Here is a 20,283-nt window from a genome sequence, read left to right as displayed (position 1 = left end):
ACAGCATGCAGCTTTTGGAGGAATACATAAGGAGCTGTGCGGGAGGAAGGGAACACCCATGTCATCAGCCAGATCAGCCAGATCTACCCTGGTGATCAATGGGGTGACAAATGTCATAGCTAGAATGTCCTCACATCTCCTAGCCCCTATTTCTTAAAGAACCATATAATGAAAAGATAACTCAGAAAGGTCCCTTCAAAGTAGCACATTAATTAACAATTCATCAGCTGGATCTCACTATCCTAGTACTTAGTAGAAAGTGTGGCAAAGCCTAAGAACAGCTCATAGGAGACATCTGCTGCTGAAACTGGGAATTCAGTACATGTGTGAGCTACAGGAAATAAAAGAGCAGAAATAAATTTTGATAATTTGAGAGAAGCACTGTTGAGTTAAAAGGGAAAAAGTGTTTCATTAAGCCAATCAATTTCTCAAGTACCAAAATACATATAGTAGGTCACTAATTATATGGATGTGAAATATAAAATCACTAACAGGAAGAATTTACAGTTGGCAATGAAGGACAAAACAACTAAGAGACAAATATGAGTAGGACTCTATACAATTCAACAGTTATTAAGGATACAACTAGAATATACTTCTCATAATAAAAACATCTAGTTCCCCATTAAGAATTAAAACAAGGGCTGGGGGCTGGGGATGTGGCTCAAGCGGTAGCGCGCTCGCCTGGCATGCGTGCGGCCCAGGTTCGATCCTCAGCACCACATACAAACAAAGATGTTGTGTCCACCGAAAACTAAAAAATAAATATTAAAAATTCTCTCTCTCTCTCTCTCTTTAAAAAAAAACAAGGGCTGGGATTGTGGCTCAGTGGTAGAGTGCTTGCCTACAATGTGTGCGGCCCTGGGTTTGATCCTCAGCACCACATAAAAATAAATAAAGGTATTAAGAAAAAAAACCCATTCTTGATGGCAATGACAAACCATGTTTTTGTTTTTATTTTTCAACTGTGTCTAGACCTAACAAGAATAGGGAAAGGTTGGGATCAAAGCCTGGCTGGTTGGCATGACAAAGATCGAAGGAAAGAAAGAAAACTTATTTATCTTCTATTTTGCTTACATCTTTTCTCTTAAGAAAATGATTTTAAAAGATAAAAAAGACTGATCAAAATGCAAAACAAATGAAGAGACTGACTGCCTTAGATTTTAAATCCAAAGCTAAATAAATTACTTCCCTGAAATAAAATAGATTTGTAGATATAATTATAAAATTCTACTAGCAAATGTACCAAAGACCTGTAAGTGGCTAATATTCCAATGTTCAAAAACAGAAAATGAGGAATTCAAGAAATTAAAAGTGTAGAGTCTGTTGTAGATCTTTTTTTAAAAAAATATATTTATTTTTAGTTATAGGTGGACACAATATATTTATTTTATTTTTATGTGGTGCTAAGGATCAAACCCATTACCTCATGCATGCTAGGTGAGCGCTCTACCTCTGAGCCACAACCCCAGCCCTGTTGTAGATCTTTTAAAAGAAAAAAAAAAAAAGCAGAATAGCTTAATATATATGTATATATAGGTTTTGTCAGATATTACAAAAGGCATCAGTGAACATCTGACACTTCCATGAAAAGTGTCACATAAGAAAATTATACCAAACTAATCACATATGCTATTGTAGAAGTACCAGAACTAGTAGATCTAGGTGAATGTTAATGTTGATAGGGTTCAGTGAATGTTCTCTAATGTCTCCGAGAATAATAAATAGCACAGCAAAGAGACTAGAAGTCATTGAACAATCTCACTGTAAAAAAACTGGTGTAATATAAAGCCTATTAGCATGTTATATGGACCTTTATTTTGCTCTGTGTTTTTGTTTTGCTTTTTTGGGAGTTTTCTGGGCTCCAAGCATGCTAAACATGCATTCTACCACTGAACTATATTCCTAGTCATGTTTTTGCTCTGTTTTACTTGACATCTTTATCCACAACAGAAAGAAAATATTTTACAGCTTGCAGTAAGTGGATAACTACCTATCTGGGATATTATGGAAAGGATCCTGTAACTATCCTGTAATCCCAGTGGATTTTCAAGTATATAAATGTTGAATTATACTACATCTTTACAACAAAGCTTCACACCCAGGGAACCTGGGGAAGTGTCTTCTAGAGAGTAAAAGGATATGAGACACTTGATTCATCTGACATGTATCTTGGGAACGAATTTTATTGTGCAATTTCTTTTTTAACCTTCTTTCATTGTATTTTAACGTATTTTACTAAAAGAAGAATAGTTATTTGAGATGGGAGCTAAGTAGAAAGTAATGAAATCTACTGGAAGAAGTACTACCACATGTATCACCATCAATACTACCACAGTTACCGCTAAAGTTACCACTACTAACATGTTTAGGTAGTCCAACTAGTGCCATACACAGTTCTAAAAGCATTAAGCATATTAATTTAACTGTCAGAAAAAATTACTCTCCATTATGTATTATTATACCCCTTTTACAGATGAAGAAACTGGGGCTCAAAGAAGTTGAGTAACTTGCCCAAGACTCAACCCAAGCAGAATGATTTAGAATGTGCCTTCTTAAACACAACCATACTATATTGTCAAGGGTATCTTCATATCTGCAAGCCCAAAATAATATTTATGAACTGCAAAGTTTTCAAGTTTTTGCATTTAAGCAAGGCCTTTTATATTCTACTGTCCTTAAATATCTTTAAGAACTTTATAAACTCACGTAACAGGTAGCATTACTAGCTGAATTACTAATACACACAAAAGTATACTGGAGCTGTTGTTTGGAATTAAATAGTTGAGCAAAATGTCATTAAAAAATGAACAGAATGAATTGTTTTACTTCTTATCAAATAGTTTCTCAAAACCCATGACATTCTTTGTTCTTTTTTAAATGAACAGTAATAAAACAAATGAAATATACAGAATCAGAAATTAGAAATTATTACCTGAATAGAATGAACCCAAGTGATTCCACTGCTGCCCTCCTGACATCGTCATTAACATCGCTTACCTAGGAGAAGAGTTAAAAGATTATATTATACCATGCATTCTATCCCTAGATGAAACTGATGAGTGGGTCACATTGTTTAAGTATAGTGTTCCTTCATTAGAATGCTTTTTCTCTATTGTATATATCAAACATCATGTTGTACACTTTAGATATACATGGTAAATAAAATTTTAAAACGATGACACATGTATGTAAAAAGTCTTTCCCTGATGTAGAAAAAAAAAAAATCATCTGGAAATTCTATTTCAAGAATTACAAGCCTTTAAAGCCTGGTGAAGTTTGGGATTCAAGGCAACTTCTTAAAACTATTTCAGCTGCATCATACCGTTCCTTCAATATTTTTTCCAAAGACGTATGTCCCAAGTTTAAATTACTCATTAATATTGTAGGATGTGAATCTCTTTGGAAAGAAGGGATTAATTAAAAGTTCTACATCTTTCTGCATGGGAAGGTGACCTTGGGTTTACCTTCTTACACCAGGATGATGACAGAAATCAAGTAAGTTAACACACATGGAATGTAGACTGTGTGACCAGGCAATACTATTTATTCTTGATAAAGTACACCTGTATTGAGAAGACTACAGATGATGCCTATTGGAAAAAATGAGCATGGGCTTTCCTGTACAATACGTCTTTTGTAACTGAGCATGTCCCTAAGGGGTACTTGGAAGCTAACTTCATGGGCTACAAAAAAGAAATGGTTCCTTGTTGATCATTAGATTCCCTATTTAGGATGACTGCATTTTTACATGGTCTTGTTTATAAACGAGGGTGCTCCTTAAAGTGAGATTTCAGAAATTGCACTTAACTGGCTTTAAAGACTTCCATTCCTACTGGTATTATTCTTCTTTCTCATCTCCTTCTGAAAACCTACATGAACCTAATGTTGGGTTATGGTCTACTGTGTAATGAAAAAGAATTCCAACTTAAAACTTACTACTGGTAGTCATGTGGTATTTGTGCTGCTGTCATCTAAATACATACTATCCACCTGAAAACTTTCCCTTCTGCCCCATTTCCAAGAAAGGACAAAATACTTACAGCAACATGCAGTAGACGTCGAATAGCTTTGTTGTTACCAGAGCCACAATAAGCCATGGCGACAGTATACATTCCAGACCTTCGAAGAATTGGGTCCTAAGAAAGAATAAAATTCAACACTAATCGTCAACTTAGCACAATACTGTTAGGCATGGTGGCATAACCGTGTAGTCCCAGCTACTTCAGAGCTGAGTTGGGAGGATCCCTTGAGCAAGAGTTGAAGGCCTGGGCAACATAGTGGGACCCAATCCCCCAAACCAAAACCAAACCAAACTCAAATGAACAAAACAAAACAGGAATTGCTACAGTTAATAGGCATAGAGGCATCCACCAAGTAAACAGTTAATAGGCATAGAGGCATCCACCAAGTAAAGTCAGATATGAAAAATGAACACAAAGAGAATTGTGGTTATTAGTTTTCCAAATGAATGAGGAAATAAAAGATCTGCACAACATGTCTATCCCACCCCACACTTTCTAGGAAGTATAAACTTAAGTCAATATTAACACCCACAATCTTGGGATAGTCAATTCCCAATTATCAAACAAAAAAGAAGCTGACTTCTAATTCCTTATTTTAACTTTCACTTTTACCTCATTATGTAATTCCTGGGTACTGAGCACTCAAAGAAATATGGCACTAAGGGCTGGGGTTGTTGCTCAGTGAAAGAGCACTTGCCCTTGCATGTGTGAGGTACTGGGTTCGACTCTCAGCACCACATACAAATAAATAAAATAAAAGTCCATCAACAATTTAAAAAAATAAAAAGAAAGAAATATGGCACCCGCTCAAAGAAACACAGTCTGGTGGATGAACAAATTAACAATAATTTTATAAAACAGTGGTTGTTTTTATCAGATTTTTAGAGAACGCTACCATTTATCAGTGACTACCTATCACATACAGTATCATTGTGAAAACAGGAAAAACCTTACCACAATAAATAGAGAGTGTCATTGTTTTCTGATGAAATAATAATGAAGTATCTTATTAAAAATATATGATATTCTAAAAATATTTTTCTAAAAGAAATCAACTTGTAAATTCCTAAAGAACTTTTCTAGATTAACTTATCTGAATTATCACTGTTTTGAAGCCATGGCTAAATTTAAGATCCTCAAATTACTCCCATTCAACTTAAATTTTATTAGAACTAATATACCCTGCAAGTTTTATGGGCAAATAAATCCACTGGACGTAATGAGAGAGGGCAAGTGAGAAGAGGATAAACAGGACCTCACCTTATCACGACACAGAGATTCAATGAGAGCATCAGCCTCTTCCATCCTCCCATACATCACTAATGCAATGCCAACTGCAAGACCACGTAGAATCTTCTCATGCTGAGTTTCTTGTGCATATCCAACCATGTCCTCAATAGCCTGGGCATTTTTAGAGCCCAACATAACCAAACCTAGAGCCAGCCCAGCTGCTTCTCCTAGGGAATAAAGAGTAAAATATTAAAAAGCAAGAGTAACGTTTACAAAGTCAATAAAATACATCCAATAGAAAGTTGCACCAATTGCCTCAATGATCAAAAACATCCATTAAGCACTGTTTTTCAAAACATCTGATAAAAAGAAAAATACTATATGTGAAAATATATTCAAATATTTATAGCTGTTTTCCTTTTGAGCCTTGACAGAATGCACCATCAAATTCTACAATAACTCCAAAGAAGACATATATGGCAATTTATGGCATTTTTCCTATACTGTCACCAAACAACAGAATATCCTCATGATATAAGGATATCAATCTAATAACTTTCTATTTGAAAAAGTTCTACAAGGACACACAGGCTATACCATTTTGAAAAGCCTATGTACCACAAAACATGGCTTATAAGATAAATCTGACAAATGGGGCAAAATCTACTCTCCAAGTAGAGTATCCATTTGATTTTTTAAGAGGCTATGACAAAATGGGGGGAAAAAACCCCACAATTACATTAATTCCAAAGTTTGTTGTCTTTAGAAAACAAATGCTTACCTGTCACAGCATCATCCTGATAAAGGTTTGTTTTTAGCAAATCATACACATCCTGGCGTGCAGTTCCCATGGCAGCCAAGCCAAGACCCAGGCTGCCTCCATGTCTAACGATCTAGGGAAAAAATGTTAGCTTCATTGATTTGTAACACTGTACTTAAAATCCAAGCTTTTATACTTAAAATCAAGCTTTTATTCTAACTCCAGAATCATTTTGGAGACATTAAATATGTAGAAGTTGGCTCAGTGAGAATGATCAAAGAATGTGATAATCAGAAGGCCAGAGGTAACCTGAGCAATTTCAGTTTGAACGAATGATGCTTGCTGAAGCAATAGAAGAGCTGGGAAATGAACGGGAGGGAAAAAAAGTGAACAGAGAGACCACAACTCTCTTTCAATAAATTTATAGAAGGAGAGGAAAACTGTACAATAACCAAGAGGAAGATGCAAGTATCAGGGAGAGGTTTTTGGAGGAATAAGTAAGACCTAAGTATGCTTGTGGTCTGAGGGGAAGGAGGCAGGAGGAGGAGCTAGAGAAGATACCTAAATAAATACAGTGGGAGAAAAAGGGGCCAGAGGACAAAAGCTGGTCTTAAAAATTTTAAAAAGGAGACTTTAGTAATCATGTCAATTTTGAATGTACAATATTCTTTTACTGGTGACAGCATGCCAACCATGTCTTGGGAATATATTCCTTGACTACTGAGTCTTGGTGGGGACTGTCATTTAGGAAGCTCCTACCTAAACTTAACAAAAGTATGAGCTCTGACCCAAGCTAGCCCAATAGAATGTCTCTTTTCTGGGATTTTATAAATCAAAGGCAAAAAATGTTTCAAGTTCATTCATCCTAACAGTAGGGCCCTGAAGAGATGATTGTGTTAGATCCTGTTACAAAGACCTCCAAAGGTGCCCGACTCTTAACCTTTGTGGGAACTGGTTCATCAGTTTTTCCATTAGTTATACAAGCAACTTCTGACAAACTCCCTGTTTAAGTCAGTCAGAAGAGGTTTCTATAACTTTCTATTGCTATTGGATTTTGATAACCATAAACATATCTGATACTAGAGGAAGTGAGGTAAAGGCACATGAATGCATACAAGATTTGTAGAGAAGGGGCCTAGGAGCTGAGATAGACCATCCTATTGGCTCCATCTTTTCACTTAAGTGTGAGGATAAGGTGTTCTGGCTTACTTAGCCACTTTCCTGATAGCTTTCTAAAAAGAGCTTTCTTGAACATAAAAGCTAAAGTCTAAAATCTAAAATCCTATTTCAGGGTTCTATAATATAACAATAGGGCTATTTAGTTTTTCCAAAGGAATTACATTAAAAAAATTATCAAAATCGAAACAAGCAAGAATTCTAATTTCTGTGAGAGCATGTGTAATTGGCGGGGGGGTGGGGAGGTTAGGTTTCTATAAATTGATAATGTTAAAAAAAATGACAATGTTAAGAGTCTAAGATCACTTATTCCAAAATGTCTACAAGCGTCAAGAAATTACATATGTTTTACAACATACTTTAGTATGGTACTTTGTTTTGCTTTCATATACAGGATTCAAAGGAGTGGAAAGCACAATTTTAACTTACAGAAAATTTAAAAAAGGAAATTACCTTAAGGAAAAAAAAAAAAAAAAAAAAACTTCGAAAATAGTACTTTTTGGGGTATTCCCAAAACCTATCAAATCTTTATTCACTAAAATGATTTGGCAAACGTAACATTTTCATAAACTCATAAGTAATAGAAATTTAGTTTTCTATTTTAATACTTACATCATTGCTGGCATTCTTTAGCTGATTAAGCAAATAATCAATTATGTCACCACCATGATTGGCATGAATGAGACCTAATGCATAGAGACCACCACCTTCCTGATAGGCGGATCCTGGAGAAGTGTCCTTGGGAAGGTATGTTGCCATCAACTGTAATGCTTCCTTCTCATGACCCTGTAAATTTGAGCCATAAAGGTATCAGTAAGATAAAGGAACAGGAAAACAGACACAATATTTTCTGATTCCTGCTTTTCCTCCAGAATCTTCACTACCTGGAGCTCTTTCCCATACAAATCCATCACTCAAATGAGGACAGTCTTTGACTCACTCACAAGTTAGTTAAAAGACATTGTCTATCCTTCAAACTTTTCTTTGTTTTAGAATGTTTTCCCAAATAACATTTTAATTCATACTTTGCAAAATGGTTTAGACAGCTTCCACAGGAAAAGAATTTCTACTTTTTTTAATTAATTCTACCTTATTTAAAAAATCTTTAAATAAAATTTAATATCTTATTTAGTTCACCCTTCCCTGTAAGATGACTGATTTGACTTAGCAAAATGAGTGTGTTAGCTAACTATAAAAGGCTTTTATTTTTTCTTAACTTCAGAAAAACTGCTTCTGTTCTGATGCCTATTCACAATGAATAATACATATTACCTTATGAATCACACCCAAACTGGCTGTAGCAGTAAATTTTGCCCAATTAGTGGCTCTGGCCAACCATTCCAAATTATCTCTGTAAGAAAAGAAAACTCAGTAATCCTGTTTACAAATGAATTTCACAGAACTTTTTAACACAGGTCAAAAGCATTAAAATTTTACCCCAAGGGCTGGGGATGTGACTCAGTGGCAGAGCGCTTGCCTAGCACCCTAGGATGTGCCAAGCTCTAAGTTCAGTCCCCAGTATCACCAAAAGATTTTTTACCTTGAACCATCTCATCATTTTACTTTGTGGATCTCAACTTACTACTGATTCTATTCTAAGTTGTTTTTAATATTTTAAGGATTTTTAAAATGCACAACATATAATCCTAATTTTGTTTATTCTATAATGAACAAAACCAAAATCTATTATTTTCAGGGTTTCATATATTTCCTTCAAAACATATCATCAAGCCACCTAATAAAAGGAATTAATTTTACCTTAAAATGAGAAGGAAAATTAAATTTTAAAATATACCGAAAATAACAAAAAATGTAATTTAAAATTCAGGACTGGTCAATAGAAAAAGCTCTCCACATGCATGTAATGATGTCAACACTGTCTCTATATTAAAGTAGAAATTGCCAATCATATTCACCTCAGAAACTGGTCGCTGGTTGTCCCACAGTGCATAAAAGAGTTTGCTATAACAGTTGCCGTGTGACACACAGAATTCCGTACTGCATCCTACAAAAACAAATGCAGATTTTTTTTGATCACTGGCAAAGCCTTGTACCCCCATGCATGCTTTCACACATACTCAGAGGCCCTATTTTGTGGCAAAAACTGAACTGAGATTCAAAATATAAATTTTGGACATTCTTTATAAAAACTAAGTAACTAGTTTATAAAAAGTCAAAGAGTTTTATTTGCAGTCTTAAGTTAAGGTCGATACCAGATTTTAGGTGGGAATTTAGGTAGTGGAATTTCTATTCTTTGGTTTCTAATATTTTAACTTTCTATTGTTCTTCAGCATTTTGGCTAAGGTCTCCAAAATGTAGGAATAACCTATAGTCTATACCTCTGGCAACCACCAAAATAATTTTATTTTTAGTGAGACTATATTACATAAACTAGATTCAAATGACTATCACAAAGACAAATCATTTGACTCTTTTTTTGCTATTTGGAAAAATTAGTTTTAAAGTTTCAAAAAGCATTCTCATATATGCTTTGATCAAACAGCTATTCAGTCCATGAATGAATACAGCCATTAAAAAAAGAATAAATGTCTTTGGGAAGGTACATCAAGTAAAAAGGGAGACAAAGAGAAAGAACTTTTAAGCTATATATCTTTTTATATGAAACTATTTTTGAATCAAATACGAAAAATACATCTTCAAAGAATAATAATTATCAGCAACAATATCTCAGCAAAGGTTGTAACAAGGTTAAGAATCTCTACTCTCAGGGAGTAGTAAATGACTTAGTAGGAAATACAGTTTATGTAGGTATATTAATATCCTGATTGTGGTATCTGTCTAACTATTAAATGTATACATTATAATAAAAAGCATTTGTTTTTTTTTGGTACTAAGGAGTGAACCCAGGATGTCACACATACTAGACCAAGCACTGAGCTATATCCCTAATCATAAGCCACCCCAAACCAGCCCACTTTTTTTGGAGATAGGGTCTTGCTAAATTGCCTAGGCTGGCCTTGAACTCACAATCCTCCTGCCTCAGCCTCTGGAGTAGCTAGGATTACAGATGTGTACCACACTCAGCAAGATAAAAAGTTTTTAAGAAGGGAAAAAAATTTTTTTTCACTAAACTTCCCAAGAGACTAGCATAAAAATGGCTGCCCAATCATTGCTAATTCCCTTCCCTTTCCAATAAGTTAAAGTTTCACTCATTGTTTTTTTGTTTTGTTTAGTTTTTGTTCTGGGATTGAACCCAAGGCCTAACTCAAGAATGCTAAGCATGTACTTTCCCACTGAACTACACCCCTGACCCTTCACACTTACTTCTATGAAAACTCAAGACAGTAATTTCCTTGATCAGGAATAAAATACAAGAAAGTATTCAACAACAAATAAAAGAAAAAAACCTTCACCGTGGATAAATTTCCTACCTTTGTGTTTTTTAGAATCATGAGGTCTGTGTTGTTATTTCGTATTAGAAACTGCAGATGTAACTCAATAGCCATTTCACCACTTAAAATTTTAATCATTTTCAAAGTCTGGTCCTTGGGCTCTGGACTCTTCAAAAACAACAAAAATGCATATTACTAAAATTCATTAAGCAAGCTTTACCTCATCAGCTCTAATACACATATATACACAAATTCATTTTAATGGTAAAATCTAGAAAATGCATTTATCCTTATTTGAAAAGAAGAAAATTTTGTTTTCTTTGTTGTTGCCAATAAAATACACCAGCTTGATGAATACAATTCATTCTAAGGAATTGCTCCCAATGTAAAATAGTTTAATATCAAAAAGAGAAGAATATTAGGAAAGAATAATTACCAATGACACACAGGAAAAATTACTTTATGCAGAATTTACTTATACTTTAGATGAGAAACTCCCTGCTAAAGATGGAAAAAAACTGAAAAACTGTTTAACTGACAAATACATATAATCTCATGAACTACTAAGCCATTAAGATAATTCTTCATGGAAGAGAGCAGGTGAAATTTACAAAACCAAGCCTCAGAAACCAAAAACCCTGATGGAAGAAACATTTACATCACTGCTCTACTATTTGCCCCACCCTTTCATACACTGTGAACATTAAAACAGCAGAAACAACTAATCTGCCCTCTAAATAGGATGGCATTTGTTAAATGCCACGTGTTTATCTTACCTTCTGACAGTTAATTTGAAGGTTTTCTGAACAAAGATCATTCTTTGGTAAGTGTCTCAGGATTTCTTCTAAGTGCTTTTTTGGATTAATGTTTTTTTTTTTTTTTTATAAAGGGACTTTTGTATCAAATTTAAATGAATTTACAATACAACATGTTAAATGGCAACCTCAAGTTTAAAAAGCATACTCACGGCGTCTGGTGTCTTTCCTGAAAGTACACTGCCTGTTTTTTCTTCTGTTTCCATCGACTCACTACAATGAAGGGAATCAACAATCAATAATCTGATACTGTTTCTAAACAGAGCATGCAGGCAATCTGTTCACACCACAGATGCAAACCATGTCCAACCGGAATATTTTGCAAGAAAGTGAGGTTTACTTCATGAGTATTACCAATAAGAAATAAGACTCTAGGCATCTCTAAGATGAAAGAAGCCCAGTTATTGAACTTTCCCCAAATAAATTCATGAAAACACCAAGCAACTAGGTCAGGAAAATCCATGGATAACAAATACTGGGTGCAATGTATCCCTCCCCATTCCCAAAACGGACAGATGGAGATAAACTACCATAGGCTACAACCAGTATGAAGTAAAGTATTAGGGACCACAACAATAATTAAAACTAAACAGCCAACATTCTCTTCTAGGTCAAAGCACCATGCTGAGGAGAAAATGCTGGGCAGAGAAAGGAAACATCAGCCATCTTTTGTTTAAATACAAACACAACAGAATAGTTTATACAGAGCAGTGAAAATTTATTTCAAAACAAAAGACATTAAGAAAGTGATACAAGATAAAAAAATATATCAGAATTTGAAATTTTCAGAAATTAAAATAATAGAACTGGGGGAAAATTGGAAATAAAAGAAAAAAATCATTATAGAAATAAAGATTAACTCAGAAGGAACATGACAGCAAATAATCACATATTACCTTAGAAAAAGAAGACAGGAAAGAAGAAAAATTTTCAATTAAAAAGAAATAAACAAACTTCTAAGATCAGGAACAAAGACAGGATATTTACTCTTGTCACTTTAATTCTTTAATGTATCAGGAAGCCCGCCAGTGCAGAAAAACAGGGGGAAAGGCATAAAGATTAGAAAGAAAGAAGTAAACTGATCTCCAGCTACAGATGATTCCAATGTAGAAAATGCTATAAAATCTTTTTTTTTTAATTTACAAAAGCTAAAAAGTGATTTAAGCAAGGTTACAGGATTCGATGTTAATACACACAAAAAAACTATGTGTGTCATATAGTAGCAACTAGTTGAAAATAGAGATTTAAAAATACTACTTATAGTAGAATCAAAAAAACATAATATACACAGGAATATAAGGAATTTAATTTAAGGAAAGATATGCAAAACCTGTGCACTGATATCTACAAAACGTTGCTGAGAAAAATTAAAGAAAACCTAAATAAATGAAGAAAAGCACATGTTCATGTATTATAGATTTAACATTATCAGGATTTCAATGAGGGACAAACTGAGCAACACAATCTCAATCAGAATCCCCAAATTTACATAAATGCAAGAGATCTATAATAGTCATGGTAATCTTAAAAAAAAAAAAAAATTGTAGGTCTGGGGGCTGGGGATATAGCCCATGGTACAGTGCTTGCTTGGTATGCACAAGGATCTCCAGTAGCCTCCACCCTCCCAAAAGGAGGTCTTACATTGTCTGATTTCAAGCTTCCAATAAACTTGAGCAATTAAGTTTACTGATAAAAGAAATACAGATCAATGAAAAACAACAGGAAAAAAACCTACCAACACATACATATACTAACTTGATTCTTGTCAGACTCCAAGGCAATAGAAAAAGGATAATCTTTTACACAAAAGGTGATGAAACAAATAAGCATTATAAGCATTCATTTGGAAAAGAAAACCTGTTCTCCTACCTCATACCATGTACAAAAAGTTGAGATCTAATAGAGATCTAAATATAAAACCTAACATTATATAATTTCTAGAAGAAAACATAGCATATTAGCACATTTTATTTGTAACCCATAAGGCTAGTGAAGAATTTTTTAAATAGAGCTCCAAAACTGAAAATATGACTGATCAAAAATAAAAAAATTTTGTTCACAAAAAGATGCCATTAAGAAATGAAAACATATGCCAAAGACTGGGAGAATATTCATGACACATATTTTTATCAAATGACTTCTATTAAAATAACAATAAAATACCACTTTACCAATGAAAGGAGCAACATTTTTAAAAGACTGACATCAAATGTTGGTCAAGATGTAAAACAACTACACTGCTTATAAAAGAGTGAATTGGTACAGCCACACTGGAAAAGAGTAGCAGTGTCTTACTAAGTTAAATACATACTGTATTATTTAATGATTCTGCTCCCAGGTATATAGCCAAGAGAAACAAACACATCTATATCTACAAAAATGGTTGTTCAAAACCATTATTCTTTTCCCCTTTTCTGTAGTACTGGGCATTAAACTCTAAGGCCTCAGTGTTTACTAGGCAAGTGCTCTACCACCAAGCTGCATCCCCCAGTCTTTATTTTATTTTGAGATGGGGGGGTCTTGCTGAGTTGTCCAGGCTGGCCTTGAACTTTCAATCTTTCTGCCTCAGCCTCCAAGTAGTTGGGATTATACACGTGGCCATAGCCTTGTTTTTGTTTGTTTGTTTGAAGTATTGGGAATTAAACCCAGGACTTCATGCATCCTAGGCAAAATGCTATCACTGCGCTACATCTCCAGCCCAATACTTTTGCTCTTAGCAGCAAAGAATCAAACAATCCAAAGGTCTATCAGTAATGAATGGATACATATACTCTGATATACTCACAATGAAATGAAACTCAGCAATGAAAAGAAATCAATTACTGTATTTTACTATGTAATCATTACAGAGTTTATGACGAATCTTTTGAAAAAAGTGGGTCAAACCCATTATATGAAGCTTAAAAAAAAAATTGTGTGCGTACTACTTAAAAATCATTTATGACTACATTGTCTTTGGTGCAAGATTAGTATGCACAGATTCAACATATACATTAATGTGGTGTTGACAATTATGTGGTGAAATACGATATTAATTCACTCGCCAAAAAGATTCATTATGCTGAATGAAACAGAAACAAAAACAAAAGAATGCATGCTATATGATTCCATTTTTATGACTTTCAAAAACTAGCAAAACTGGGCTGGAGCTGGGGCTGGGGCTCAGTGGTAGAGCGCTTGCCTAGCATGCGTGAGGGTTCGATCCTCAGCATCACATAAAAAAAGTTGTAGTCCATCTACAACTACAAAAAAAAATTGAAAAACAACTAGCAGAACTATCTATGGTGATACAGATCAAAACAGTGGTTTCCTTTGGAGCAAGAGGTTAACTGCAAAGGGCACAAAGTTTCTGGGATGGTAACAGGTGTTGGTTACATAGGTGTTATACTAGCAAAACCCAACAAACTGTATGCTTAAGATGTATGCATTTCATTGGTATTTAAATTATTTATTAAAAGAATGGAAGAAAATAAGGAAGAGACAAATGCAGATGATAGGCAAATGAGAGCAAACATTCCTATAAAAAAAGAGGCTCCCAAAATAAAAAATAAAGGAAAGGAACAACACAAATAATAAAAACTAAAAGAAAACCTTTCAGAGGCAGGAATAATTTTGGTGTATCTGAAGACCATCAGGAAGGTCAGTGAGGTTTGAAAGCAGTGAGTAAAGAAAGATGAAGTGAGGGGTACAGAGGCCAGACCATGTGCAGTTGTCTTGGTATCCAGAAGACTTGTTCCAGGAACCATCACAGATATAATCTGTGGACCCAAGTCCCTTATACATAATGGCTGAATAATTGTATGTAACCTGAACACATCCTCCAGCATACTTCAAATCATCTACAGATTACTTATAATTATGTAATATAAATGCTAGTGGTTGATTTACTATATTGTCTAGGGAATGACAACAACAACAACAAAAAGTCTGTATATATTTAGTACAGATTTAATGCTTTTCCCCTCAGTATTTTCAATCCATGGTTAGTTGAATCCATGGATGCAGAGCTTATGGATACAAAGGAACAATGCATAGCACTGCAGGTTACTTTCAGGACTTAGAATTTTATTTGAAATGTACTGGGATGGTAAGATTGAAAGAAGAGTGACACCTGATTTAGTTTCAGAAGAATGACTCTACTGCATGGAAAACTTTGGAAGAAATCTAAAGAGGGGAGGTATAAGTGATATATAAACATTTTAATAAGTTGTCTAAATGCATAAGGAAATACAGGAAACTAAGATCTAATACTATATTAACCTGTTTATGTATTCAGTTTTTAAAAAAGCACAAAAAGCTGAGGATGTTTCTTTCCAAATATCTGTCTATCTACCTACCTATCTATCTATCTATCTATCTATCAAGACAAATACCTTAAAGCACGCCCTTCAATCCCATCTAAGACTCCCCCCCACCCACTTTTCTTCTGTTTTGGTACTGGGAATTGAACCAGGGCCTCAGGCATGCTACGCAAGCACTCTATCCATGAGAAGTAGTAGATCCCTGACTCTTTTTACTTTTTTAGACAGGGTCTTGCCAAGTTGCCAAGGCTTGCCTTGAACTTGCCATTCTCCTGATTGAGCCTCCCAAGTAGCTGGGATTACAGGTAGATTTTTTTTTTTAACCTTTATTTCATTTATTTATTTATTTATTTATTTATTTATTTATTTATTTATTTATTTATTTTATGTGGTGCTGAGGATCGTGAACCCAGGTCTCACACGTGCAAGGCGAATGCTCTACCACTGAGCCACAATCCCAGCCCTACAGGTAGATTTTTAACTTATTTAATTAAGGAACAAACATGCTATCTTTCCCTACCAGATAATCCCTTCTCTTTCTTCCTAGAAGGATGCATTTATTTGGTTTTCATTATTATACTTTTAGCACAGGGCAAAACAGAGCAATAGCCTAAAAAGACCTTATAGTCTATGAAAGCTAATGTTAAATTTATTATTAGAATATGCCATCTATGAATATTATACCTACTCCAAAATGAAATAAAGATTGTTCAATTAGTTCTGCTTCAGAAAAAGATACTTATACCTGTCTTTCTCTGATCCTGAAACAGTACCAGTATTGGTGGATCCAGGCACAGAAGCAATAGGGGTGCCAACAGTTCGAAGATTCTGGATTACAGATGATAAAAACTGCTGGCTAGCACTTTCATACAAATCAAAACAAATCTGATAAGCCATCAGGAGGTTGTCTTCCTTTACCAGTTTTTCTAAGATATCGCTCACGGCCTGAGGGTCATCTAAGAAAATTAAGCACTGAAATGGAGATAAAGAACAAGTATACAATAACTGAAAACTTCATATACAAGGTACTTAGAACATAGCAAACAGTTGACAATATAGAAAACATTAAAATGTAAGCACAGGAAAATTGGGGGCATACTATCTAGCCTACCCTTTTATTTCTGAACCCAATACTCATGAAGTTTTCCTAAAAATGGAATGTTCTTCATTAAAAAAAAAAAAAAATCCATACAATTTCCATGAATTATACTGTGCCTGGCAATTATCAGTATTCAATATTAGTTGGTGAATAAATCTTAGTGTCTATAAATTTTTTCCCCCCCACAAATAGGCATTGAATCCAGGGGTGCTCTACCACTGAGTTACACCCTCACCTCCCCCACCTTTTTTTGAAACAGAGTCTCACTAAGTTGCCAAGACTGGCCTTGAACCTGTGCACCTTCTGCCCCAGCCTCTAAAATAGCTGGGATTACAGGCAGGTGCCACCAAGATCAGCTTCGTCTTTAATGTGAATCATAATATCACCTGTTAAGAAATACATTTCAAGGGCCAGAGGTGTAACTCAGAGCTCAGTAGTAGATTCTCACCTAGCATGCTTGGTTTCTAACCTTGTATCATTAAATATATTTATTATTAGAATATGTCATCTATGAATATTATTATATGAGTAAATTTGTATAAACAATTTTTTTTTAAAGAGAGAGGGAGAGAGAGAGAGAATTTTAATATTTATTTTTTACTTTTTGGCGCACACAACATCTTTGTTTGTATGTGGTGCTGCGGATCAAACCTGGGCCGCATGCATGCCAGGCGAGCACGCTACCGCTTGAGCCACATCCCCAGCCCGTATAAACAAATTTTTAAATGTACAATACATTTTCTTATACAAATTTTAAAAGATAAGGAATAAAAAGCTAAAAAAAAAAATAAATTGCCTCTAAGCAAAGGACAGTGAAATATTATTATTTATGAGTTTTTAAAAACCTATTTAAAACTATTAAAAATTATTTAGAAACAAACAAAAACTTCAAAAATCTATATAAAGAGGGGTTGGGGTTGTGGCCCAGTGGTACAGTGCTTGCCTCACATGGGTGAGGCACTGGGTTCAATCCTCAGCACCAAATAAAAATAAACAAAATACAGGTATTGTGTCCATCTACAACTAAAAATATTTTTTAAAAATCTCTATAAAGAGAGCTAACAAGAAATATAATGTTAAATTGACTTTGAGTGGTTTAAATGTAAATATTTTTTCTTCCCGAATTTTGTTTCAAATTTGGTTTAAAATACATTTTCAAAAAAGGGGCTTTTTAATTTAAATTTGTAGAAAGTATAGAGGATAGAAACACACGAAAGCATATATGCAATAAAATGCTATGCTCTTATGCAGAATACAAAAGTCTAGGGCTAGGGAAGTAACTCCATGGCAGAGAGCGTGCACAGTCCTGGATTCAAGCCCCAGCACTGCAAAAAAAACCCCAAATCTCTAATTTTAAAAAATCAAAAGGGATGAAGATGTGGCTCAGCAACAGAGCACCTCTGGGTTCAATTCCTAATACCAAAAAAAAAAAAAAAAAAAAGAGAGAGAGAGAGAGAGAGAGAGAGAGAGAGGTGAACTTACGCACATTTCCAGTCCACAAAATGCAAAATAGACTTTAAGGATCTATATGTGCTTGGACCTTGGGGAAAACACCTAGCAATACCTTTGGGAAAAGACCCAGAAGAAGGGATAGGGAAAGACTAGCTTTTCATTTTATATATTTTCTGTTGGATTTTTTTTAAAATGTACAAGCAAATACATAAATTAAAAGATATAAAGAAACTATATCCAAATGTTTGGTTGTGTTTCAGTAATGAACCCACAGATAATTTCTATACTGTGAATTCTTTTTAGTATGACATAGTAGAGCATCAGTAATGTTTTTATCTTCTACCTTCTACCTTTTTAACCTTCATTTCCAAAATTTCCTTAAATGCTTAGATTAATCATTATGTTAATCATTTTCAGAATTTAAAAAAGAATGCATATTAAAAATGTATTATAACAAAACAGTCTTTAGGGCTATGAGATTCCATTTCTTATCAGTAAAAAGAAATATAAACCATATAGCTAATCTTCACAAGGCTACTGAAAATATCAGCTGAGATACATGTATGAAGCCATTATAATAATATAATACAATGTAACACAATGTGGTATAAAGTGGCATTGCACAGTGTAGAGTAATGTAGTGCAGGGTAATTACCTGACAAACATTGATGAAATCAGGTTTCTCCAAGTTCATGTAGATTTTAACTAGAACTCTTAATACTTTGTTCCGAAACTGTTTATTCTGCATTAAAGACATGCAGAGCTTAAGGCTATAAGCTAGCATTCCTGGGACATCATTCTGAAAGAGATAAATTTTAAATTACATCATTATCTGGTTACTGAAGCATTATGTTTATTAGAAACAGAATTATTTTAACATACCTTCTTTAGCCATTCAAGACAATGACTTAAAACCCTTAGATAATAAAAACCTAAATATTGTAAACTTTTTTAGAGAGAGATTTTTAGTAAATAATCACACATTTCCTTATTTTCATGAAAATGGATTGAAAGCAATTTAATATTTAGTGGTCATCCAGGACCATCACTATATTAACAAAGAATACTATAACAGATTGATGCTGTTTATTATAAAAAGGATTGCTTCAACTGTCCATACACTAAGGGATTACGCTTTGCAACTGTGTCTGTTGAAGGCTTTCTGCCTCCTACCTTGCTACTAGACTCCTTCCTGATTTACTGCCTGTACTTATTAGTCAGAACTATCTCAAGCTCTGAGTGACTCAGGACTAATGCTATTACATCTGTCTTTTGTTCTATGAGGAAACCTTAACCTACATAATGTTGTTTTTACTCTTGGGGTTCTTATAAGCAGCCCCAATATTTGAGATACTGCCCTATAAAAGTTCTTCAACATAAACATACTGTAGAACTACAGAAGTTTTTCAAAAAGCAAGTTGTAGCTTATTACTAAGTAAAAATAAATCAACTTAATGAGCTGTAACTAGCATTTTAAAAAATTAAATACAATATTAAAATGTCAGAATTATATCATAAATAGTAAGTACAGGCTTAAGTGCAATATGTACTAGAATGCAAAACAAGATGAATTTTTTACTCTCTCTCCCCATCCATCCATTTACCAGTACTGAAGATTGAACTCAGGACACCCTACCACTGAAATACATCCCTAGACCTTTTTAAATTTTAATTTGAGACAGTCTTGCTAAGTTGCCAAGGCTGGCCTTGAACCTGCAATCCTCCTCTCAGCCTCCTCAGCAGCTGTGATTGAAGGCATGCATCATTGCTTTATTTTTAAAAAAACATGTATTACCCCTTTTATTTCTACCTACCTACCTATTATTCATTGCCCATTTTCCCTCTGGATTCCCCCAACAGACTGACTGATTTGGGCAGAAATTTTGTTGCCACTATATCTCCAATGCCTAGAATAGTAGGCATTCAAAAAGCACTTGCTGAATGAATAACAGCAAATATTTTAATCTTGTTCACAAGAAGACAAGGAGAGGCTATACCTGCACAAAAATTAAACTGAGAGTGAAACAAAGACCATCCTATCATATGGTCATTCATTTATTTATCCTACTTCT

General features: G+C 34.3%; 1 protein-coding gene across 1 annotated transcript in view; it reads right to left on the bottom strand.

Annotated features, from left to right (window-relative positions):
* Positions 1-20,283, bottom strand: part of Psmd1 (proteasome 26S subunit, non-ATPase 1) — a 92,820-nt gene that overhangs the window by 62,688 nt on the left and 9,849 nt on the right. The window contains exons 6-16 of the mRNA XM_046439752.2: positions 18,867-19,010; positions 16,406-16,632; positions 11,512-11,572; positions 10,584-10,712; positions 9,108-9,196; positions 8,464-8,542; positions 7,804-7,977; positions 6,037-6,148; positions 5,286-5,482; positions 4,044-4,139; positions 2,936-3,000 (exon numbers count right to left, since the gene is read on the bottom strand). Coding sequence (XP_046295708.1) covers positions 2,936-3,000; positions 4,044-4,139; positions 5,286-5,482; positions 6,037-6,148; positions 7,804-7,977; positions 8,464-8,542; positions 9,108-9,196; positions 10,584-10,712; positions 11,512-11,572; positions 16,406-16,632; positions 18,867-19,010 — 1,373 coding nt within the window. The remainder of the gene's footprint in view (positions 1-2,935; positions 3,001-4,043; positions 4,140-5,285; positions 5,483-6,036; positions 6,149-7,803; positions 7,978-8,463; positions 8,543-9,107; positions 9,197-10,583; positions 10,713-11,511; positions 11,573-16,405; positions 16,633-18,866; positions 19,011-20,283) is intronic.

Source organism: Marmota monax, unplaced genomic scaffold, assembly GCF_021218885.2.
Source record: "Marmota monax isolate L192 unplaced genomic scaffold, Marmota_monax_Labrador192_F-V1.1 WCK01_AAM20220418_F8-fsc00041, whole genome shotgun sequence".
In the NCBI taxonomy this organism is placed as follows: Eukaryota; Metazoa; Chordata; class Mammalia; order Rodentia; family Sciuridae; genus Marmota; species Marmota monax.
Note: the sequence above shows the minus strand (reverse complement) of the source record. Positions and strands in the feature narration are given on the sequence as shown.